Source organism: Equus caballus, chromosome 22 (assembly GCF_041296265.1).
Source record: "Equus caballus isolate H_3958 breed thoroughbred chromosome 22, TB-T2T, whole genome shotgun sequence".
In the NCBI taxonomy this organism is placed as follows: Eukaryota; Metazoa; Chordata; class Mammalia; order Perissodactyla; family Equidae; genus Equus; species Equus caballus.
This window is the reverse complement of record NC_091705.1, coordinates 23,582,277-23,602,430: the sequence shown is the minus strand read 5'-3', so window position 1 is coordinate 23,602,430 and position 20,154 is coordinate 23,582,277. Positions and strand designations below refer to the sequence as shown.

The 20,154-nt window shown below is 47.8% G+C and overlaps 1 protein-coding gene and 1 long non-coding RNA gene across 8 annotated transcripts in view; one reads left to right on the top strand and one right to left on the bottom strand.

The window, feature by feature from the left end:
* The window catches only part of BCL2L1 (BCL2 like 1), a 44,775-nt gene extending 39,774 nt beyond the window's left edge, over window positions 1–5,001 (top strand). For all 7 annotated transcript variants that reach the window (XM_070247250.1, XM_070247253.1, XM_070247251.1 and 4 more), the window contains exon 3: window positions 3,344–5,001. In XM_070247250.1, coding sequence (XP_070103351.1) covers window positions 3,344–3,481 — 138 coding nt within the window. In that variant the 3' untranslated portion in view covers window positions 3,482–5,001. The remainder of the gene's footprint in view (window positions 1–3,343) is intronic.
* A 2,840-nt stretch (window positions 5,002–7,841) lies between these two features.
* LOC138920126 (uncharacterized) lies at window positions 7,842–20,073 on the bottom strand. The gene is made up of 2 exons (XR_011430826.1): window positions 19,966–20,073; window positions 7,842–9,702 (listed from the first exon to the last, which is right to left on the bottom strand). It is a non-coding gene; the product is annotated as an uncharacterized lncRNA (long non-coding RNA).
* Between the last annotated feature and the right edge of the window lie 81 nt (window positions 20,074–20,154).

The following is a 20,154-nucleotide window of genomic DNA, read 5'->3' as shown; positions in this document are numbered from 1 at the left end:
TGGTCACAGCTACAAAGGAAACTTCTCCCACTTTGCTCTAACCCAACCTGAGGATGCTGACAGGCTCTCAGGCCTGGGTCTCCTGAAAGCCTGTGTGACATCAGAGACCTCCCTGCAGCCCACTCTTGCATCTCACCCCTTGCCCAGCATGCCAGCTCTGGCTAAAGCCAGTGGGAGCCACTGAGGAGTAGTGGGGTCTTATCGCTACTTTTCCAGACTGGGGCTGCTCTGCAATCCTATTTATTTATCCAGAGCAGCCGCCCACTGAGAAAATGGCTGTGTTTGTTTCCAAGTGTGTCGTGTGAACCATGGGCTAAATATAAATATACCCACACCACTGCCTCCCCGGCACCCGCCCTGGAACAACACGCCCCATTTTGTTCGTGCTCCCTCTGCAAAAGCAATCCCCAGAATCCAGGCCCTTGGAAATCCTACTCCCCCCTCCCCAAGAGGAGCTCCTGAAATGGAGATGAAGGCCATCCTGGCCAGGAATGCGTGCGCGGGGGGCTGGGCGGGTCAGAGCCTTGTTCTCTATGGCACCAAGATGAGAATGTTCCCTCCACCCTGGAGTGACTGTTCCTGGACAGTGAGTGCTTTGTGCCCTTGCAAGGACAGGGCCTGTTTACTCCAACCCAGCCCCAGAGCCGAAAATTTCCTGTGGCTGCCAACCCTCTGCTTCAGGAAAGTTCCCATCAAGGGAGCCAGGCCTCTCCCATTTTGGCTGCAACCCCAGTGTCCCTGGTTTCTTGTGGGACATTTGGCCCCTTGGGATAACTAGGGCCACCTGGCCATGGCCTCACTTCTCCCAAGTTCCCCACACCCCAGGAGTGTCCCCCATCACAGATCAAACTTTTTTGTGGCTCCACCTGGGCCTGCTTCGCTTGGGAGGAGAAAATCCTGTAACAGTTTTCTTGTCCGCTGACCGCAATGGAAGCTAGCCAGGATGAAGGCAGAGAGACAGGGAAACATATCCACGCCAGCCATGCCTGGGCCGCAGGGAGGCCAGAGTTCAGAGGCTGCTGCCGCCACTGCCCTTCTCTCCCCAGACCTCAGGCTCCAGCTCAGCCCCACCCCTACATCCCTGTTCCTTGGGATCCATTCAGCACTAGTGACAGGATAGGTCCTCCCTGGCCCCTCACACAGGGCAGTGTCCTGCTGTAGCAGCACTCCCTTTGGAGCTGGCAGTCCTGGGCCCTGGTCTGGCTCTGCCACCTGTTAGCTGGGTGAGCCCAGGCGAGGTCTTTCCTGTCCTAAACCTCAGTGTCTCGTCTGTGAAATGGGGCTCAAATCTCTACCTCTGGGGATTCTGATGAGGTGAAATAGGATAGCAATGCCTGGCACTTAGTAGGCATGCAGTACCCTCGTTCTACTTGTGTGTACTTTGAGCACCAGCTATGTGCCAGACGCTGTTCCAGGCACTGAGTGTATAGAAACAAGGCAGGGTCTCTACCTCATCAGCCACATCTAGTACAGGAAACAAATCAAAACAAAAGCAAAGTGTCGACTTTGGTTATGAAAAGTGCTGAGAAGAAAAATAAAGCAGGGTGAGGGGAGAGGTAGAGAGAGGTGGCAGTGGCTACCATTTTAGACAAGGTGGCCAGGGAAGGCCTCTCTGAGGAGATGATGTTAGAGTGGAGTCAAGACTGAAATGAGGGAGGCGGGTGATGATGACATGGGGTCAAGTGCCCCAGGCAGCTCCGAGCTCAGCAGATGTGCAAGGAACAGCAAGGAGGCCAGTGCACTCGGAGCAGAGCGGGCAGTGGGGAGGGGCCAGCTCCCACTAGACCTTGCTGGCCATGGTAAGGACTTTATTCCAGGCGTGATGGGAAGCCTTGGGAAGAGTGAGAGCGTGGAGTGACCTGGTCTGAACGGAGGGGCTGCCTGCTCTCCCCAGTGCCTTTTCCCCAGGACATGGTAAGCTGTCTGGGAGGGCCTCTGACTTATGCATCACTGCTACCTCCCTAATGGCTTAATAAATGTGGAGGATTCTTTGAGTCCAGTTAGCAGCTCAGTGCACGTGGCGCTCTGCTAGGTACCAGGGATGTGAACAGAAATGACACTGGCTTTCTAAGTGTGAGGGAAAGCTGTTGGACGACTTTAAGCACAGGCATGCCATGATCTGGTCTACATTTTTAAAAATCTTCTCTGTGTGGAGCATGGACTGAGGGGGGTCGTCAAGACTAGAAGTGGGGCTAGGCAGGTATCACAGTGAGCAAACTGGCCAGGAGGCACCTGGGGCCAACTGGAGTTGGCAGATGCTGTCTGAGGGAGCAGCCACTGCTCAGCCAGTTGGGACCAGGTGGAAATGTGGGCCCAGGCGTGAGCCCTTGGTGGAGAGGCAAGAACATGGGCTCTGGAACCAGACAGTGACCCACTCCCTCCCTAGACACACACAGCGCACTTACTTCTAGGTGCTAAACACCAGCTTTGGACTCTGGTTCCACTACTGACAAAGCTGGGTGACCTGATAAGTCCCTGGGCCCTGAGAAACTCAGCTGCCTGGTCTGTAAGTGGGGAAAGACAGCCCGTATTGCAGCATTGTTGGGAGGATTAAAGGACAGATGGGGTGCGAAGCTCACTCATTAAAGGGTACTCCACACTCCCCTCTCCCCGCCCCAACGCTGGCTCCGCCCTGGGCTGGGTAATTCAACCCACAGCCCCTCCTTCCCGATCATGTGCTTCCCTCCTGACTAGCTTCAGGGCAGAGGGCTGTTGCTCACCTCCTCCAGGGCTCAGAGTCATGCCCCCCTGGGGTGGGGGACAGGGCCAGGGCCTCAGAGGCTCCCTCCAGAGTCCCCAGACCTGCTCTTCCCCTGAATCACTCTGGGGATTTAGCCCTGTCCGTTTCCTCTCCTTCCCTCCCCATTGTAGCAGCGGTAAGGCTGAGGCCTGGTGGTTCCTCACTACTTCAGACTCACTCCAAGCTCCCCCGTGCTTCCAGAGCACACGTGGTTCAGCTCTTACTCATCCCTGCACCCTCATCTCCCCTGTCCTCTTCTTTCCCCTACTCTGCTCCAGCCACCTGGCCTCCTTTCAGTTCCCGGACCCTGCCCATCTCTTTCCCACCTCAGGTTCTCTGGTACCACTTCCTACTGTCTGACCTTGGACAAAGCTCTTTCTCCACTTTGCACCTGTTCTCTCTGTAAGAAAATGGGTTGGTCATCCCCAGCTGGGGCTCAGGAAGGAGGGCGGCCCTCAACCCTTTATCTGGCCCAAAGTGGCATGGAGGGCTATGGTTTTTCAAATCACAAGGCCATTGCACACAGATGGCTCCCTTCCACCTACCCCCATTACTCTTTGAGGACTCAAACAGCACCTTCCCTTCTCTTCTCTCTCCCTGCAGGACACCTTTGTGGAACTCTACGGGAACAACGCGGCAGCCGAAAGCCGGAAGGGCCAGGAGCGCTTCAACCGCTGGTTCCTGACGGGCATGACTGTGGCTGGTGTGGTTCTGCTGGGCTCACTCTTCAGTCGGAAGTGACCAGACACTGACCACCCACTCACCCTCCCACCCCCATCCTGACGCCACCATATCCCTCCATCTAGCCACCATTGCCACCAGGAGAACCACTACATGCAGCCCATGGCCACCTACCCATCACAGGGTTGGGCCTAGACCTGGTCCCCTGCAATTAGTTTTCTAGAATCTACCATGCTTCTGTGAGAGCCACCTTCCCTCACACCTCAGTTCTCCTGACCTCAGATCCCACAGTTTCCCACAAAATCTGCCCCGTGGAAGCTGGCAGGTGTGGGGGGTTTGTGGCTGGGGGCTGGAGGGCCCTGCCTGATTGGTGGACCCCCTTACCCCTTAGCCTCCTGAGAATGCTTTCCTGCCAGGGAGCTGGACAGTTTTCTGACGCTTTTCCCCAGAAAGACTAGATTGCCTTTGTTTTGATGTTTGTGGCCTCAGAATTGATCATTTCCTATCTAGCCCCAGGACCTGGGCTTCCCTTCCTTTCATCTCCACCCTCCAAGAGCCACTTAGGGGCAACTTCTGACTAATTAGGGATTCAGGCTGCTTGGGATAAAGAAACAAGGACCAGGACCCCTTCCCCACCTCTGGCCTGGCCAAAGTCCCTGCCCCCAGTCCCAGTGTCCTCCAGAGGCCTCTGGCTAGAGGCCAGCCCTACCCGGCAGGGAGTGGGCTGTAGCTGCAGGAAGCACCCCATGCCAAAGCTAGGGTGGCCCTTGCAGTTTAGCACCACCCCAGTTCCCTCCCCCTCCTTCTCCCCTGGCTCCCATGACCACGACTGAGGGACCAACGGGGCCCAAGACAGGTGCCCCAGAGCTGTTAGGGCCTCAGCTGCCTCACTTCCGGCAAGGAGATCAAGCCTGTGGCACCTTTACCTTGGGCTGCTGCCTATGGGGTCCAGGGGTTCAGGGACCTTGGCCAGAGGTGAAGGGGAGCTACAGGGAGCAACTGTGGGAGCCCTAGGGTCTTCCCTACCTCAGGCAGGAAGGGCAGGAAGGAGAGCCTGGTGCACGGGGTGGAGGTGGGGCTGGCTAGAGAGGCCAGTCCTGCCTGGCCACACAGATTCGTGCCCTACCCCTGTTTAGCCTGGGCAGCCGGGCTGCCAAGGTCAGAGTAGCCTGGCCAGGAGCTCTTCAGGCCTCCCTGTCTCCTCTGCTCCACCCATGGCCTGTCTCATCCCTGGGGTCCCAGCCTAGCACTGGCCACCCCGGGCTCTCTGCTGTACATATTCGAGACTAGTTTTTATTCCTTGTGAAGATGATATACTATTTTTGTTAAGCGTGTCTGTATTTATGTGTGAGGAGCTGCTGGCTTGCTGTGCGTGTGCACGTGGAGAGCTGGTGCCCGGAGATTGAACAGCCTGATGCTCCCTCCCCTGCCCTGGTCCGGGGAAGCCAGCCGGGGGTCCTGGCTCCTGAGGGACACCTGTCCCTCCCCCAATCCCCACCCCACACTTGTTCCAGCTCTTTGAAATAGTCTGTGTGAAGGTGAAAGTGCAGTTCAGTAATAAACTGTGTTGATTCAGTGAACGCAGGGCCTGGGCTCTTGTGTGCTCCAGGATGGGAATGGCGTGGCGGCTGCCAGAGAGGCCGCAGGACGGCCGGGGACTATGCTGCCTCTGCTGCCCTCCGGGGAGGACCTTGGGTAAGCCCCTTCCTCACTCGGGGCCTGAATTTCTCCACCTATACATTGAGGGGGTTTTTATTGAGCACCTGCTGTGTGCTGAGCACTGGGGCTGTGTGTGAACAGGACAGACACAGTCCCTGCCCTCGAGCTGACTTTCTAGTGGAAGAAACAGCCCAGTAGCCACTTGGCAAGTATTTACTGAGCTCTGCTCTGCACAGACAGCTCCAGGCACTGGGAGTTCTGCGGTGAATAACCATTGTTCTTCATGGAGCTTCCATTCTGGTCGGGGAGTCAGGCAGACAAATAGAAGGATGACCCTGGCTGGGCCAGGGCAAAGGTGGTAAGAGGATGACCATAAGAAGCACGGCAAGACCTGAATAACCTGATGGGCAAGGAGGTAAGAAGGGGTCAGCCTTCAGACAACGTTTTAAAGGTAGATTCCACAAGACTGGCTGATGGATTAGAGAACTCTAGAGAGAAAGAGGAATTAAGGATGATTCGAGTTTTTGGAATAGTGAGGCACGCCATTATAATTACAAAATGAAGCACATGTCTGAAGCAACCCAAGAGGCTCATCATGAGTTTTCCAACAGCACTTAATGTGGCACCTGAGCTTGACTGGGAGTCAGGAGTCAGCGAGGGCTGCCTGGAGGAAGTGACCTCAGAGCCAGGGCCTGAAGAGTGAATAAGTTGCCATAAGTGTGTAAGAGTTATATACACAAATGCACAGGATGAACGAGAGCTTTCTTCAGGCCAAAGGAAAACTGGTGTGTCTGGAATCGGGAGGGACCTCCTGCATCGAGATGATGCCTGAGAGGTGGGGTGAGGGGACCAAACTTGATCCTGAGGGCAGTGAGAGCCAGACGAGGGTTGTAAGTCAGGGAGTGACATGGCCCCTTAGAGCTCCTAAAGTGCCCTCTGGCTGCTCTGTCAAGAAGGCTCTGGAAAGAGAGCAGAGGGAAGAAGGCACGGTTTGGTTAACGATCCATTTCTGAGGGTGGACAGGCCAGGTGTGTGTCTTGGGTCACCATTCCTGGTCTTTGGGCAAGTTACCCAACCTCTCTAAGTTTCAACTTTCTCTTCCATGAAATGGGTGTGATGGCAGTACCATCTCACACGATTGTGGTCAAGATTGAACAAGGTAACCCAACAGAGCTTCGGGGAGGACTGGATGTCAAAAGGGAGCCTTTAGGCAGGCTCCCTCGGAAGAGGGAGGAGATGCTCCTCACGGAGTTCCACGTGACTGCGGCCAGAGGTCGAGAGGGGTCTGGGAAAGCCAGCAAGGACTCCAGGGACAAGAAGTCCAGCTGGGGGGCGGGCCTGGAGGCGGGGCCTGCGTTGGGTGCTCTGTCCCGCCCGCTTTCAGGGGCGAGCTCCACTGCCCCCTGGTGGCCGAGGGATGCGACCTGACGGCCGCTCCCACCCCAAGATGCCCTGGCGCAGTGCCCACGACCTCTGTCTCCCGCCTGGCCAGCTTTCCCCGGTGTCCTCTATCCTCTGCCCTGCTCACCAGAGGACGTCTACACTTCTAATCCTCGGGTACCGAATTCAGAGCTTGCCACAGCTCTCCCGGGGCTCACAGTCACCATTCTCCCTAGTTCAAGACCAAAGCCTCCAGCCCCGCACCCACTCCTATGCCCAAGGTGCATCCCTGGCCCCTGGCCCTTACCCTAGCCACTCAAGTCCCCTCCCCAGATTCTTGATATCCTTCTAGAAACGTCTTTTCACACACGGCCAAATACATAGATATAAATACATTTTGATCCTCCCTCTTTTTTGTATGCAAATAGTAACACACTGTCCCTTGCTTTTGCCACCTAAGTAACGTATCCTCTAGAAGTTTCCACATTCATACATGAATTCCCGTGTACTCATCATGCAATTTGAACGGTTAACAACTCGTGGCAGCTTCATTCTTTTTTTCCAGCTGTAGCGTTCCACAAATTTTTTAACCAGACCTCTAACTCAGTGATTCTCAGCCTGAAGCATGCCATGGCACACACGTAACATATTGGAATTGCACTCTGCGGGAGAGCCAGAAGGAGTTTGGGACTGTCTATGTGGGTCCTGGGGAAAAATTAATTCCATTTCTATATATGTATTTTTATGATAAGAGAAATGAAATACAACACATTTCACAGAGAAGATATGAGGTATTAACGTTGATTAAAACATCCAAATACATTATTTAAAAATTTATTTCTTGAGAGACTTGATCTCGTTCCTGTGAACACAACGTTTTTCTGTGAGGTTTTATGATTGAAGCTGTTTACACAGTTCCTGATCAAGGCTTATTAATGAGGCTCTCTTCAAACTCCTGGTAGTCAGCGTCCGCAAGAAACTTTGTAACCTCAAGTAGGGGATAAAAGAAAATTGTAAACCATTCCAAAGCTTACAGTTGAAACTGTATTTAATGCTCCGCTAGCTCTTCCCCTCGTTGACAAATATAATGTAATCAAATGGATTTCAAATCCCAATGATCTTTGTCATTTGGGGCATTTTAAACTAATGATGAGTTCCAGAACATAGGAGATGATGGAAAGCTTTCAAATTCTTTTTTTTTTTTTTGAGAAAATTATAACTTATTAAAACTGGGCAACACTGTATAGCACAAAGGAAGAGAGAGAGAGGGAGGAGAGGAAGGAAGGAAGGGAAGGAAAGGGAATTCTAGGCCAGTTTACTTTGGAACATGCAAGCTGAAGTTCTGATTATAATATTAACAAATAGAATCTAACAACATATGAAGAGAATAATACGTCATGACCTAGTAGGGTTTATTCCAGGAAAATAAGATTGAGTCAATATATGAAATCTTTCAACATAATTCATTATATTGAAACATTAACAAAATCCTTATAGCATTTCAGTAGATATCAAAATAGTGTTTTGTGAAATTCAACATCTATTCATGATTTAAAGAAAAATATTTTAGGGGCTGGCCCAGTGGCGCAGCGGTTAAGTTCGCACGTTCCCTTCTCAGCGGCCCAGGGTTCGCAGGTTCAGATCCCGGGTGCGGACATGGCACTGCTTGGCAAAAGCCATGCTGTGGTAGGCATCCCACGTATAAAGTAGAGGAAGATGGGCACAGATGTTAGCTCAGGGCCAATCTTCCTCATCGAAAAGAGGAGGATTGGCAGCAGTTAGCTCAGGGCTAATCTTCCTCAAAAAAAAAAAAAAAAATTTTAGCAAGCTAAGGATTGAAAGTTAGCTTTCACTTTTTCATACTCTTCTAATTCTATAAGAGTTTAAGACAATGATTGTGTGCATTGCTTGTGCAATTTTAAAAAATTAAGTCATGCAGAAAAATCAGCCACTTACATCATGATCAAGTTCATTACATAATGTCCAGCTCTCCATTTTTCTATCTCCACCATCACAGCCTTTGTCATGAGACAAAAATAACAAGAACTTTTTTTAATATATAGAAAATAATAGAAATGAACATATATGATCTCTATAAATTTGTCATCTTTGATTTTTTTTAAGATTTTTATTTATTTTATTTTTTTTTCCTTTTTCTCCCCAAAGCTCCCCGGTACATAGTTGTGCATTTTTAGTTGTGGGTCCTTCTAGTTGTGGCATGTGGGACGCCTCCCCAGTATGGCCTCATGAGCGGCGCCATGTCCGAGCCCAGGATTCGAACCAGCGAAACCTGGGGCCGCCGAAGCGGATTGCTCGAACTTAACCATTCAGCCACGGGGCGGCCCTGTCTTTGATTTTTAATGAATATCCATGCACCGATGTTAGAATTCTGGGCATATGAAGCATTAATTCCCTCCTGAATTATTTAAACCATCCCATTTCGGTAGGTTCACACGTGAATAATTAGCTTGAATAATTCCATGATAAAGAGCCTTATGAATTCTTAGGAAATCTAAATGGTCTTACTACAAAGTTTTAATGTCAATCTTAAAATTTGAGGGAGTCATTCTTGAAACACTAAGGTACAGAGAATATGGACATAAAGGAAGAAAAAGGTCTTCCAAAAATAAAAAAGAACATAAACATAATGTAGCGGCCTAGCCAACAAGGTCGTTTGTGAATTTGTTGCTGAGTGGGAAACCACCAGACGCCACATCAGAAAGGCTTGACTCAAATTGCACCGATGTAAAAAATGGCCCCCACCTGCCAAGCAAAACAAAACAATGTGCTGTGTCCTATTGTGTTATAAAAATAATAACAAAAAACGAAAATAGTGATAAGGCCCCTGTTTGCAAAGCATTTACGTGGTGGAGCATGTCTCCACAGCTGGTTGGCCGTCCATCTTAGGCACATGAATCTCACCTGGGTTTTATGGCAAGCTCCCTGGGCACCTGGGAAACAAGTTCCTCCAGTGGCTCCACGGACGTGGTGGAGGGTCCTTGGGGAGGGTGGTGGCCCTCCCAGATGGGTGGCCACGTGCTCTGTGGCTGACCGCTGCTGCAGATGTCTAACAAGGAAGAGCCCAACCTTGGCTGCGCTCAGTTCATCTTGGGGGAGCAGCAGGCGCCAGAGGAGAGACAGGCTGTGTAGTGGTTAGAGCAGAATTCTGAAACCAGGTTGACTAGGGGAGCTGGGTGCTCTTGGACAAGTGACTTAACTTCTCTGTGCCTGAGTTTCTTCACCTGTAAAATAGGGATGATAATTCCTAATGGGGTGGTTATGCAGATTTTATGCTTATAAACAGTGCCTAAGAATGCATCTGGCAGCATAAATACTATATAAATTTTACCAGGCTATGCTATCAGACCCCACACCCCTCACCACCACAGCTCTAAGGACCACTGAGGGGACTGGTCTGGGGACTCCAACTGTCCCAAGCTCTAACCTTGATATGGATATCCCCCAAGAGCAAGGCTTAAAATAAGGATTCGGGTGTAAGCAGTTTAAGTGGTGATCCCAGGGCGGTGAGGCCGGGAAGGACAGGAAGACAATACAGCACCCAATGACGGGTAAGTTGCCACTTCAGGCAATGGGGCTCCTTCCCAAGGGATCCTTTGAAAGACCCTGAAACATTCTAGGGGCAAGAACACCGAGGTACTTATCCACCAAGTCCCATGCCTCATCAGCTGAAGGCTGCTCCTGGGTTATTTCTCCTCGGCATTGGGCACTTCCGGCCTGCCTTGTGCTTGGGTCAAGCATAAACCTATGTCAGAGACACAGGTGCCTGTTCCCTTGAATGAGAACTGTCCACCAAAGCTGCACATGACCTCTGAGGGTGGTCTGAGGGCACATTGTGGGGCACCAACACGTCTGCCACAACCTGTGAAACTTTGTGGCACACCAGGTGGTAAACTGCTTGAGGGAGGAACAATTTGATAGTTGTCAAATTTTGCTAATCCAAGTGATACTGCAATAAACAACCTCATATATCCATCATTTTGCACACGTGCGAGTGTATCCACAGGATATTAGTATAAGTAGAATTGCTGGACCAAAGGATATGTTCCTGTGTCATTTTGATGGAGACAGCCAGAACCGGCCTCCTGTGACACTGCCTGTCTCCTGCACCCTTGCCAACATCCGTGCTAACACTCTTTGATCTTTGTCAATCTGGTCGATGAAAAAATAGTATCCCATACTTTAAATTTTCATTTTCCAAACTCTAATTGAGGTCGGCATCTTTTAATAGTTTGAAAGCCATCTGTACCCCTAATAAGTTAATGGATCTACACAATGACCAACGAAGGCTGGAGATAGCGCAAAAAGACAGGCCTCGTGTGCTTCCTGGCAAAGGAACACAGCACGTCCATGAAATATTCTTGCCCCAAAAGTCAAATCTGAATTTGACGAAAGCCTCTAAATGTAACCACCATTGATGGAAAATACAGGGGACAGAGGGACATAATAAATGATCCATGGGAATGTAATCAGTAAAATGCAGGCTGGAGGCAACTTCTCAGGACACGTAACCGCACTTCTGCACTTCCACTTCCGGGAAGATGGAGCAGATGTACTTTTCCCTTTCTCTACTGCTAAGTAGAACTAACAACCCTGGACGATGTATACAAAGCAAACCTAAGAAAGCTCTGAAAGGTGGAGAGGAAGCACACCCACCATGCACCTCAGAACCTGAGGAACGACATGGCAGCGAGTTCTCTGGGCATTCTTTCTGCCTCAGAGATCCTAGACTCACAGCTGAAGAGGCAAGAGCTGGCTACCCAAAAAAGCCCACGGTCAGAGAAAACAAAAAACAGCCCCAGCAAAGCCTGCACACTCTAGTCAAAGGATTAGGAAAGGAACAACCTAGCAAAACAGAAAATTCTTAGACAATAATAGCTCTACTCCAGCCAAATACCACTGAAAAGACTATGGCATCAGCCAAGGCTGAGTGGGGAGCCCAGACTTCCACCTTCACGAGTCAAGGTTCCCCAACACCCCCACCAATGTGGGGCATTGTGAGATAAGGTCAAGGGAACCAAAACTGTCATCTGTGCTGGCCAGGAATGAGCCCTCTCCTGCCGCCCCCTTTCCCTGAAATGTCAAGGAAGACCACACTGGGACCCCAGAATTCCTCCCCCACCTGGCGATAATGCAAGTGGGTAAAGGGACATAAAAGAAGGTAAAGTCCTACACTTCACTCAACCTGGTAAAATGATGACACCAGTAGACTGTGTTAAATTATGTATAAATAATGTAATACCTAGTGCAATCACTAAAAAATGTATGCAAAGAGACTCACTCAAAAACTATAGATAAATTCAAATGGAATTGGAAAAAAAATGTTCAAATAACCCACAGGAAGGCAGAAAAAAGAAAACAGGGAAATGAATAACAGAAAGAACGCACCGAAAATAAAAAAAAAACAAAACTTGACAGATATATCTTAGCATACCAATAATTATATTAAATGTAAATGTCTGAATATACCAATTAAAAGACAGATATTGGCAGAGCAAATTTGAGAAATCAACTATATATTGTTTGTAGGAGACTCACTTCAAATATATAGGCAGGTTGAAAGAAAAAGGATAAAAAAGATATATCTTGCAAACACTAATCAAAGGAAAACAGCAAAACTTGATAGAACTAAAAGGAGAAACAGACAAATCCGCAATCAATACCCTTCTCTCAACAACTGACAGAACAACTAGACAGAAAAGTCCCCAATGACATAGGAGAACTCAACACCACCAGCCACCAACAGGATCCAATTGACATTAACAACAGCAGCAGAACACACATTCTTTCCAAGTGCCCACAGCACATAAACCAAGATCGGCCATATTCTGGGCAATAAAACAAACCTCAACAAATTTAAAAGAATTGAAATCATACAAAGTACGTTCTCTTACCACAATGAACTCAAAACTAGAAATCAATAACAGAAAGATAACATGAAAATCTCCAACACTTAGAAACTAAACAACACATTTCTAAATAATTCATGGGTCAAAGAGGATGTCTCAAGGGAAATAAAAAATACATTGAACTGAGTGAAATGAAAATACAACATATTAAAATTTGTGGGATGTGGTTAAAGCAGTGCCAAGAGGGAAATTTATGCAATAAATGCATACATTAGAAATGAGAAAAAGTCTCAACTCAATGGTCTAAGCTTCTACCTCAAGAAACTAGAAAAAGCAGAACTCACAAAAGTAAACTCAAAACAACAGAAGGAAATAATCAAGATCAGAGCAGAAATCAGTGAAATCTCAAGACATCCAAAGAAATAAAGAACTCTGATAAAGGGAACTACATAGGTAAATATAAAAGGAATGTATTGTATTTTTGGTTTGTAACTCTCTTTATTTCTACATGATTTTAAACACAAATGCAGGGTGCCAGCCTGGTGGTGTAGTGGTTAAGTTTGCATGCTCTGCTTTGGCAGTCCAGGGTTCACAGGTTCAGATCCTGGGTGTGGACCTACCCACCACTCATCAAGCCATGCTGTGGTGGCATCTCACATACAAAATAGAGGAAGGCAGCCACAGATGTTAGCTCAGTGACAATCTTCCTCAAGCAAAAAGAGGAAGATTGGCAACAGATGTTACCTCGGGGCCAATCTTCCATACCAAAAAATAAGTAAATAAAAATAAAACACAAATGCAAAAAAATTAGAAATCTATGTTAATGGACATACAATATATAAAGATATAACTTGTGACAAAAATAATATAAAGGGGGCAGCATGGAGCTGTGTAGGAGCAGTTTTTGTCTATTATAGGAGTTAATTTGGTATGAATTCAAACTAAATTGTTATAAATTTAAGATGTTAATTGTAATCCCTGTGGTGACCATCAAGAAAATATCCTAAAAATATACACCAAAGGAAATGAGAAGAAATGGAGGACTTGCAACAGTGTAAACCAATTAGACCTAACAAACATCTGTAGAACAGCAAAATACACATTCTGTAGTGCACATGAAATGTGCTCCAGGATAGACAGTACGTTAAACCAGAGGACAAGTCTCAACAAATTTAAAACACTGAAATCATGTAATGTATGCTAGAAATCAATAACAGGAGGAAAACTGGGAAATGCACAAATTTGTAGAAATTAAACAACAAACTGTTAAATAACCAATGAATCAAAGAAGAAATCACAGAGGAAATTAGAAAATACTTAGAGACAAAGGACCAAAAACTTATGGGAAGCAGTAAAAGTCGTGCTCAGAGGGACATTTATAGCAGTAAATGCAACTTATTACTCGAAAAGTACAAACTACCATAATTCACCCGATATGAAATAGATCATTTGAACGGCCCTGTAACAGTTAAGGAAATTGATTTTGTAGTTTAAAAACTTCCCCCTTCCAAAAATCTCTAGGCTCAGATGATTCCATTGGAGAATTCTACTAAATGTTTAAAAGAAGAATTAACACTGTTTATGCACAATCGCTTCCAGAAAATAGAAGAGGAGGGAAGCGATTACCTTGATACCAAAACCAAAGATTCAGAGGAACCGACTGCAATCTTTAGAGTTAAGATGGATTCTCATTCTAAGAAAATTCAAATCAAGAAAATGTTTTTATAAGGCAATCAGGGAAATTTGCGTACTGACTAAATGTTAAGAAAATATTAAGACTTTTTATGTACATTAATACTATTTTGGTTGTGTATATTAAAATAGTCCTTATTGTTTAGAGACACATACTGAAATATTTACGGATGAAATAATGTGACACCTGGGATGTATTTAAAATCATTCAGGGCTGGGGATGGGGAAGTCAGGGGACCATGAGCAGATATTTGTGGACCCCAGGGAGGCACATGGAGGTTGTTAGACTATTCTTCTCTGTATGTTTAAAATTTTCCATAAGAACTTTTTAGGCCACTTGTTTTCTTTTTTTATAATCTTCCTGGTCATGACTTTTGTAACACTTTCTATTGCATTCTTGTTTTTTCTTACTGATTTGTCAGACTTCTTTTTTAAAAACGTGTTAAGGAAATCAGCCCTTTATCACTCATACACATAAATACTTCTTAGTTTCTTATTTGTCTTTTGAGTATCTTTCTCTTTTTTTACAGAAAATTTTAATATTACTGGATATATTGGCCCAAATGTTTTGACCCCGTAGATATATTTACCCCAGGACTATTTTGACTATTTTGAGTTTTGAATCCAAATATTTTTATCAGAATTACACTAATCTTAATACATCAAGAAAGAGTTTTCTTGAGCAAGCTGCATGAAGGCAATTTAATTCCTTGATCCGTTATTTTATGACCAAAGTTAAATTCTTTCTAATGTCTCCTATTTTGAATTTAATTTTCCAAAATGAGTTTTCCATGACAATCACTTGGTTTCATAGAGTAAATGCCACCATGAAGATTTAATTCTTCTCTCAGTCATTTTTAGTCCACATCTGATTTCACTGGTTTCCTGCCATTGTGTGTTGTCTACTGTGTCCATTATTTCTAATTGGTCCAATTTTTTCAGGTCAAATTTGATTCTCTAAATGTCATAATTTTATTTTCTGTTGGGATCTTAGTCAACATCTGATTCAATGTGGTTTGAGTTTCTGTCACCTTGATTCTGTGTTGGTATTTCTACACATCTGTGGTAGGTTGTATTATTTGCTCACAATTCTACTTTCCCTTGCCTCTACCCATTGATGCTGGGCTTGACTGTGGATGGCAGACTATATTTTCCAAAGATGGCCACGACAATATTTCCCATCTCATGTGCTTCTCACGTCTTCCACTGTGCTCTTGATGTCCTCCCATCGTGTAGCGAAGTTTATGTCCTTTCCACCTTGAACCTGGGTGAAAGTGTGAGTGCCTTGACCAATGGGGTTTGACAGAAGTGATGCTATGTGTCTTCTGAGGCTAGATGATAAAAATGCAATACACTTCCCACTTGCTCTCTTGGAACACTTGCTCTTGGGATCCACCCACCGTGCTTTGAGGGAGCCCAAACTAGCCTGCACAGAGAGAGCACCTGCGGATGCCACAGAGAGGTGTTCCAGGTGACAGCTCCTGCTGAGGTCCCAGCAGATAGCCAGCATCAACCACCAGATGTGTGAGTGAAAACACCTCCAGAAGGTTCTGGCCACGGCCTTTGAGTGTTTCCAGCCGAGGCCCCAGATGTTCTAGAGCAGAGGCAAGCAGTTCCCACTGTGCCCTGCCTGAATTCCTGACCAGCAGAATCGGTGAGCATAATAAAATGGTTGTGTGATGCCTCTAAGTTTTGGGGTGGTTTGTAATGCAGCAAGAGTAACTGAAACATGGGGCCAACCCTGTGGCTGAGTGGTTAAGTTCGCGCGCTCCACTTCAGCGGCCCGAGGTTTCGCTGGTTTGAATCCCGGGCGCGGACATGGCACGGCTCATCAAGACACGCTGAGGCGGCGTCCCACATGCCACAACTAGAAGGACCCACAACTAGGAATACACAATGTACCAGGGGGCTTTGGGGAGAAAAAGGAAAAAAATAAAATCTGAAAAAAAAGAGTAACTGAAACACCATGGGACCCGCTTTGGCCAATAGAATGTGGTGCTGGTTCTGTGTGCCCTAGTTAGGAGTGTCCCCATGTGTCCTCATTGTCTGTCTGCCCCCCAGGAGTCTCTGACTCATCTGCCATGCAAAGACTGTGCCCCAGGTGCCCCTGGTCCCAGAACAAGGAGACTGATGGAATAATCCTGAACTCAACTATTATGAGCTGAACTGTGTCCCCTGCAAACGCGTATAAGTCCTAACCCCAACACCTCAGAATGTGACAGTATTTGGAGTCAGGGCCTTTAAAGAGGTGATGAAGTTAACACGAGGTCGTTGGGGAAAGCCCTAACCCAATCTGACCGGTATCCTTATTAGAAGAGGAAATCTGGACACACAGAGAGACGCCAGGGACACACACACACACACAGAGGAAAGACCATATGAAGACACAGCAAGAAGGCAGCTGTCCACAAGCCAAGGGGAGAGGCATCCAAAGAAACCAATCCTCCGCCACCCCGATCTTGGACTTGTACCTCCAGAACCGTGAGAAAGTGCGTTTCTGTGTTTTAAGCTCCAGGCTGTGGGCTTTTGTTCTGGAAGCCCTAGCAACCGAAATACCAACCTGCAGCCCGGAACCAAAGCCAGTGGATCCCAGTAGAGCCTCGGCCAACCCACAGGCCCATGAAGGATAGAAACAAAGGCCCAATGTTGTAAGCCGCCAAGTTCTGGGGTTGTTTCTTACACAGCATTATTGTAGGGGAAAAATTGACTAGTACAACATGTAATTTTTCCTGGGCCAGTTCTGACAATTTTCTTTGTTATCTGCAACACGATTCCTTAGCAATTTATTAATCCAAACAAATTTGACTGTCCATGTATTTTGACATCTTCAGTTATGTCCCAATGGCTCCTGCTGCCAGCAAAACATCAGAGTCTGGGTCAAAACAATGGAGTCCAAGCATGTTATGGGATATTTCATTATTTTCCAGTTTTATTGAGAAATAATTGACATACATCACTGAATAAGTTTAAGGTGAACAGCATTATGTTTGATCTGCATATATTGTGAAATGATTACCACAATAGGTTCAGCTGACAGCCATCCTCTCATGTAGATTAAAAAAACGAAAAGAAAAAGGGAAAAAAATTTCTCCTTGTCATGAGAGCTGAAGATTTACTCTCTTCACAACTTTTCCATATGTCCGACAGCAGCGTTAGCTACAGTCATCATGTTGTACGTTACATCCCGAGTACTTATTTATGTTATAACTGGAATTTGTGCGACTGTGCCCATGCCAGTCCTGCCCAACAGGCTGGGAGACCTGGGGGCAGGCCCCTGTTTGCTCCATGTCTGGATCCCCCGCGTCTCTCACGCTAAGGCAGCGACTGATGCATGGATCCCTCAGGTTAGAGAGAGCCTGGGGTCAAGGCAGCTGCAGGCAGCTGCCAGTAGAGGGGGCTGGAGAGGCTGTTTCAGGAGGAAAGGCGGCTGCTTTTTCTGGTTCTGGAATGTGTGTGTGTGTGTGTGTGTGTGTGTGTTCTTGTTCCTGCCGTGTGGTTGGTCAGATAAAAATTAAATGGATGTTCAAGGCTCCTCAGACTCTGGCCCCTCGTACTCCGCATCTCCATCTTTCCCTGCTTTCTTCCAGACTTGTCTCTTCAGTAGAAGCAGCAAAGTCTCCAAGGTCCTGAGAGGCTCCTACCTCCCCGCCTTCCTTGTCTATCTCTTCCTTCTCCTCTGACATCCCTTTATTTCCTCTCTCATGCCATGGTCCTCACTACCACATGGCCTTTGCACATGCTTTTCTCTGCCTATAGTGCTGTTCTACTACCCCTTTCACTAGTTTACACCTGGTCATCCTTCATATCTCAAGTCTGAGGACACTTCCTCAGGGAAGCCCTCCCTAACTTCTGTAGATTAGGTCAGTTCCCCCTGTAGGTCAGCCCAAGTACCATGTAGCTCCCCTTCCTGGCACTCATTTGTCCTAGAATTCATTGGGCTTGACCTTCTGATTAATGTCTGCTCCCCATTCCTGCCTTTCAGATTCATGAGGACTGGAATGAGGTCTCAGTCCCTCTGTTCCCAGAGCCAAGTACACAGTGGAGGCACAATAAATATTGGTTGATTGACTGAATATCGTGTCCCAGCTGCTCTGCTGAATCCTTCCACTGGCATCCGGGGTGTCAGTGGAGGTGTGCTGCCCGGACTTGTCTTCAGGAGAACCTTGAGGAGGCTATGCTATGACGAGGGGAGTTGTGTGACCACCTCCAGCTGCTGCACTTTCAGATCAGCTGCCGTGTCCACGCTGAGGCCACCGTCCTCCTGGGCTGCTCCCAGCCAAGAGCTGAGCACAGCAGGGTTTGGGGGATGGGTCAGTTTTGCCCAGTACAGGATTCCTCTGAAGGGCATCTTTTGCTCTGGGGCTGCCCATTGGCCTGGCCAAGACTTCCTTAAAGACGCGGTGCCAGCTCTCAATTTGCTGCCTCTCAGCTCCAAATTCGCCCTTCAGTGCCTGCCCTACGATAATGAACTGGACTCTGAGCCCAGCCTCCCTTCCAGTGAGACGCTAAGCTTTGCCAGTAGAGGGTGTTGGAGGGGACAGTTCAGGAGGAAAGCTGGCTTCTCTTTCTGGTTCTGGGACATGTATGTGTTCTTGCTCCTGCTGTGCGGTTGGTCAGCAGCGTGTGAGGACACCTGGTGGACTTGCGCTGCAGCCAGGAGCCCGGTGTTCACAGCCTATCAGTGCCCTTGCAGCCCCTCAGCCTGGGGACCATCATCTTGCAACCCTCCTACTGCGGGGACCACACCCTCTAGGCCTCACACCTGCAGGGGTGCCCCATCCCACCCGCCAGCCTCAGCTCCCTTAAGCCTCTGAGAGTTGCTTCCTTCTTGCCCAGTGACCCACAGCTCCGGCCCAAGCAGTGCAGCAAACTGCCCACCATCCAGTGGGTTTCAGCCACACCTTCTCAATGAGGTCTGAACCCCAGCTTGGGGAAGGCACCCCCGTCCAAGGTTATCCTTCACTGGGCATGCTCCCTAGGATACCCTTTAAAGTTCTCTCTCCATCTGTGTAGTTACTCTCCTGGGTAAGGTTAATAATTCTTTTTTTTTTTAAAGATTTTATTTTTTTCCTTTTTCTCCCCAAAGCCCCCCGGTACGTAGTTGTATATTCTTCATTGTGGGTCCTTCTAGTTGTGGCATGTGGGATGCTGCCTCAGCGTGGTTTGATGAGCAGTGCCATGTCCGCGCCCAGGATTCGAACCAACGAAACACTGGGCTGCCTGCAGCGGAGCGCACGAACTTAACCACTCGGCCACAGGGTCAGCCCCAAGGTTAATAATTCTTTACGTTAAACAGCCCGTTTACGTCACCCTATGGTTTCTGTCTCCTGGCTGGATGCAGACCATAAAGCGTGCTGAAGCCCAGGGCTCTTCCTATCCAGTCCTGCTTCCTCCCTTCTCTCCTCCCACAGGGGCCAGGCCTGCGTCACCGCCAGAAGGTTCTCACCACCTGCTCCTGCCCCTGCTCTTCTTTAGCCTTCACAGGCTTTACTCCCCACAAATCAGTTCACATCTTTAATTCCTTCTTGGCATTAGCTTCTTGGAGACCCAAACTGACGCAACTTCTCATCATGCTCAGAATAAAATCCCATGAGGCCTGTATAATCTGCTTTCCACCCCAAGACCAACCCTCTACACCACAGCCACTTTCCTTCTTCTCTCCAAGCCACTCTACTCCAGTCACTCCAGTCGAATGGAGTCACTGTGGCCTGCTTGATGTTCCTGCACATGCAAACCAGAATCCCACCTCAGGGTCTTTGCACTTGCTGTTCTTTGATACAAGGCTTGTTCCCTCGTTTCATTCAGACCTCTTCTCAAATGCCACCTCCTCCAAGAGGCCTTCCCCAACCACCCCCAAAACCCCCTTGAATTCTGTTCCTTTATCCTGCTTTGTTTTCTTTCGTCATAGTACTTATTACCATGCAACATGCTGGATAATACACTTACTGATTCATTTTTCTGTCTCCCGCAGCGAGGGAGGTGTCTCCTCCATGAGGCCAGAGACTTGGTCTGTCCTGTTCACCACTGCATCCCCAGGGCCTGGATTAGTACCTGGCACACAGTAGGTGCTCAATGAATATTTGTTAATTGACTGAATAAAGGAGTGTCCTTGCCTTTCTTCAAGCCATTCCCTCT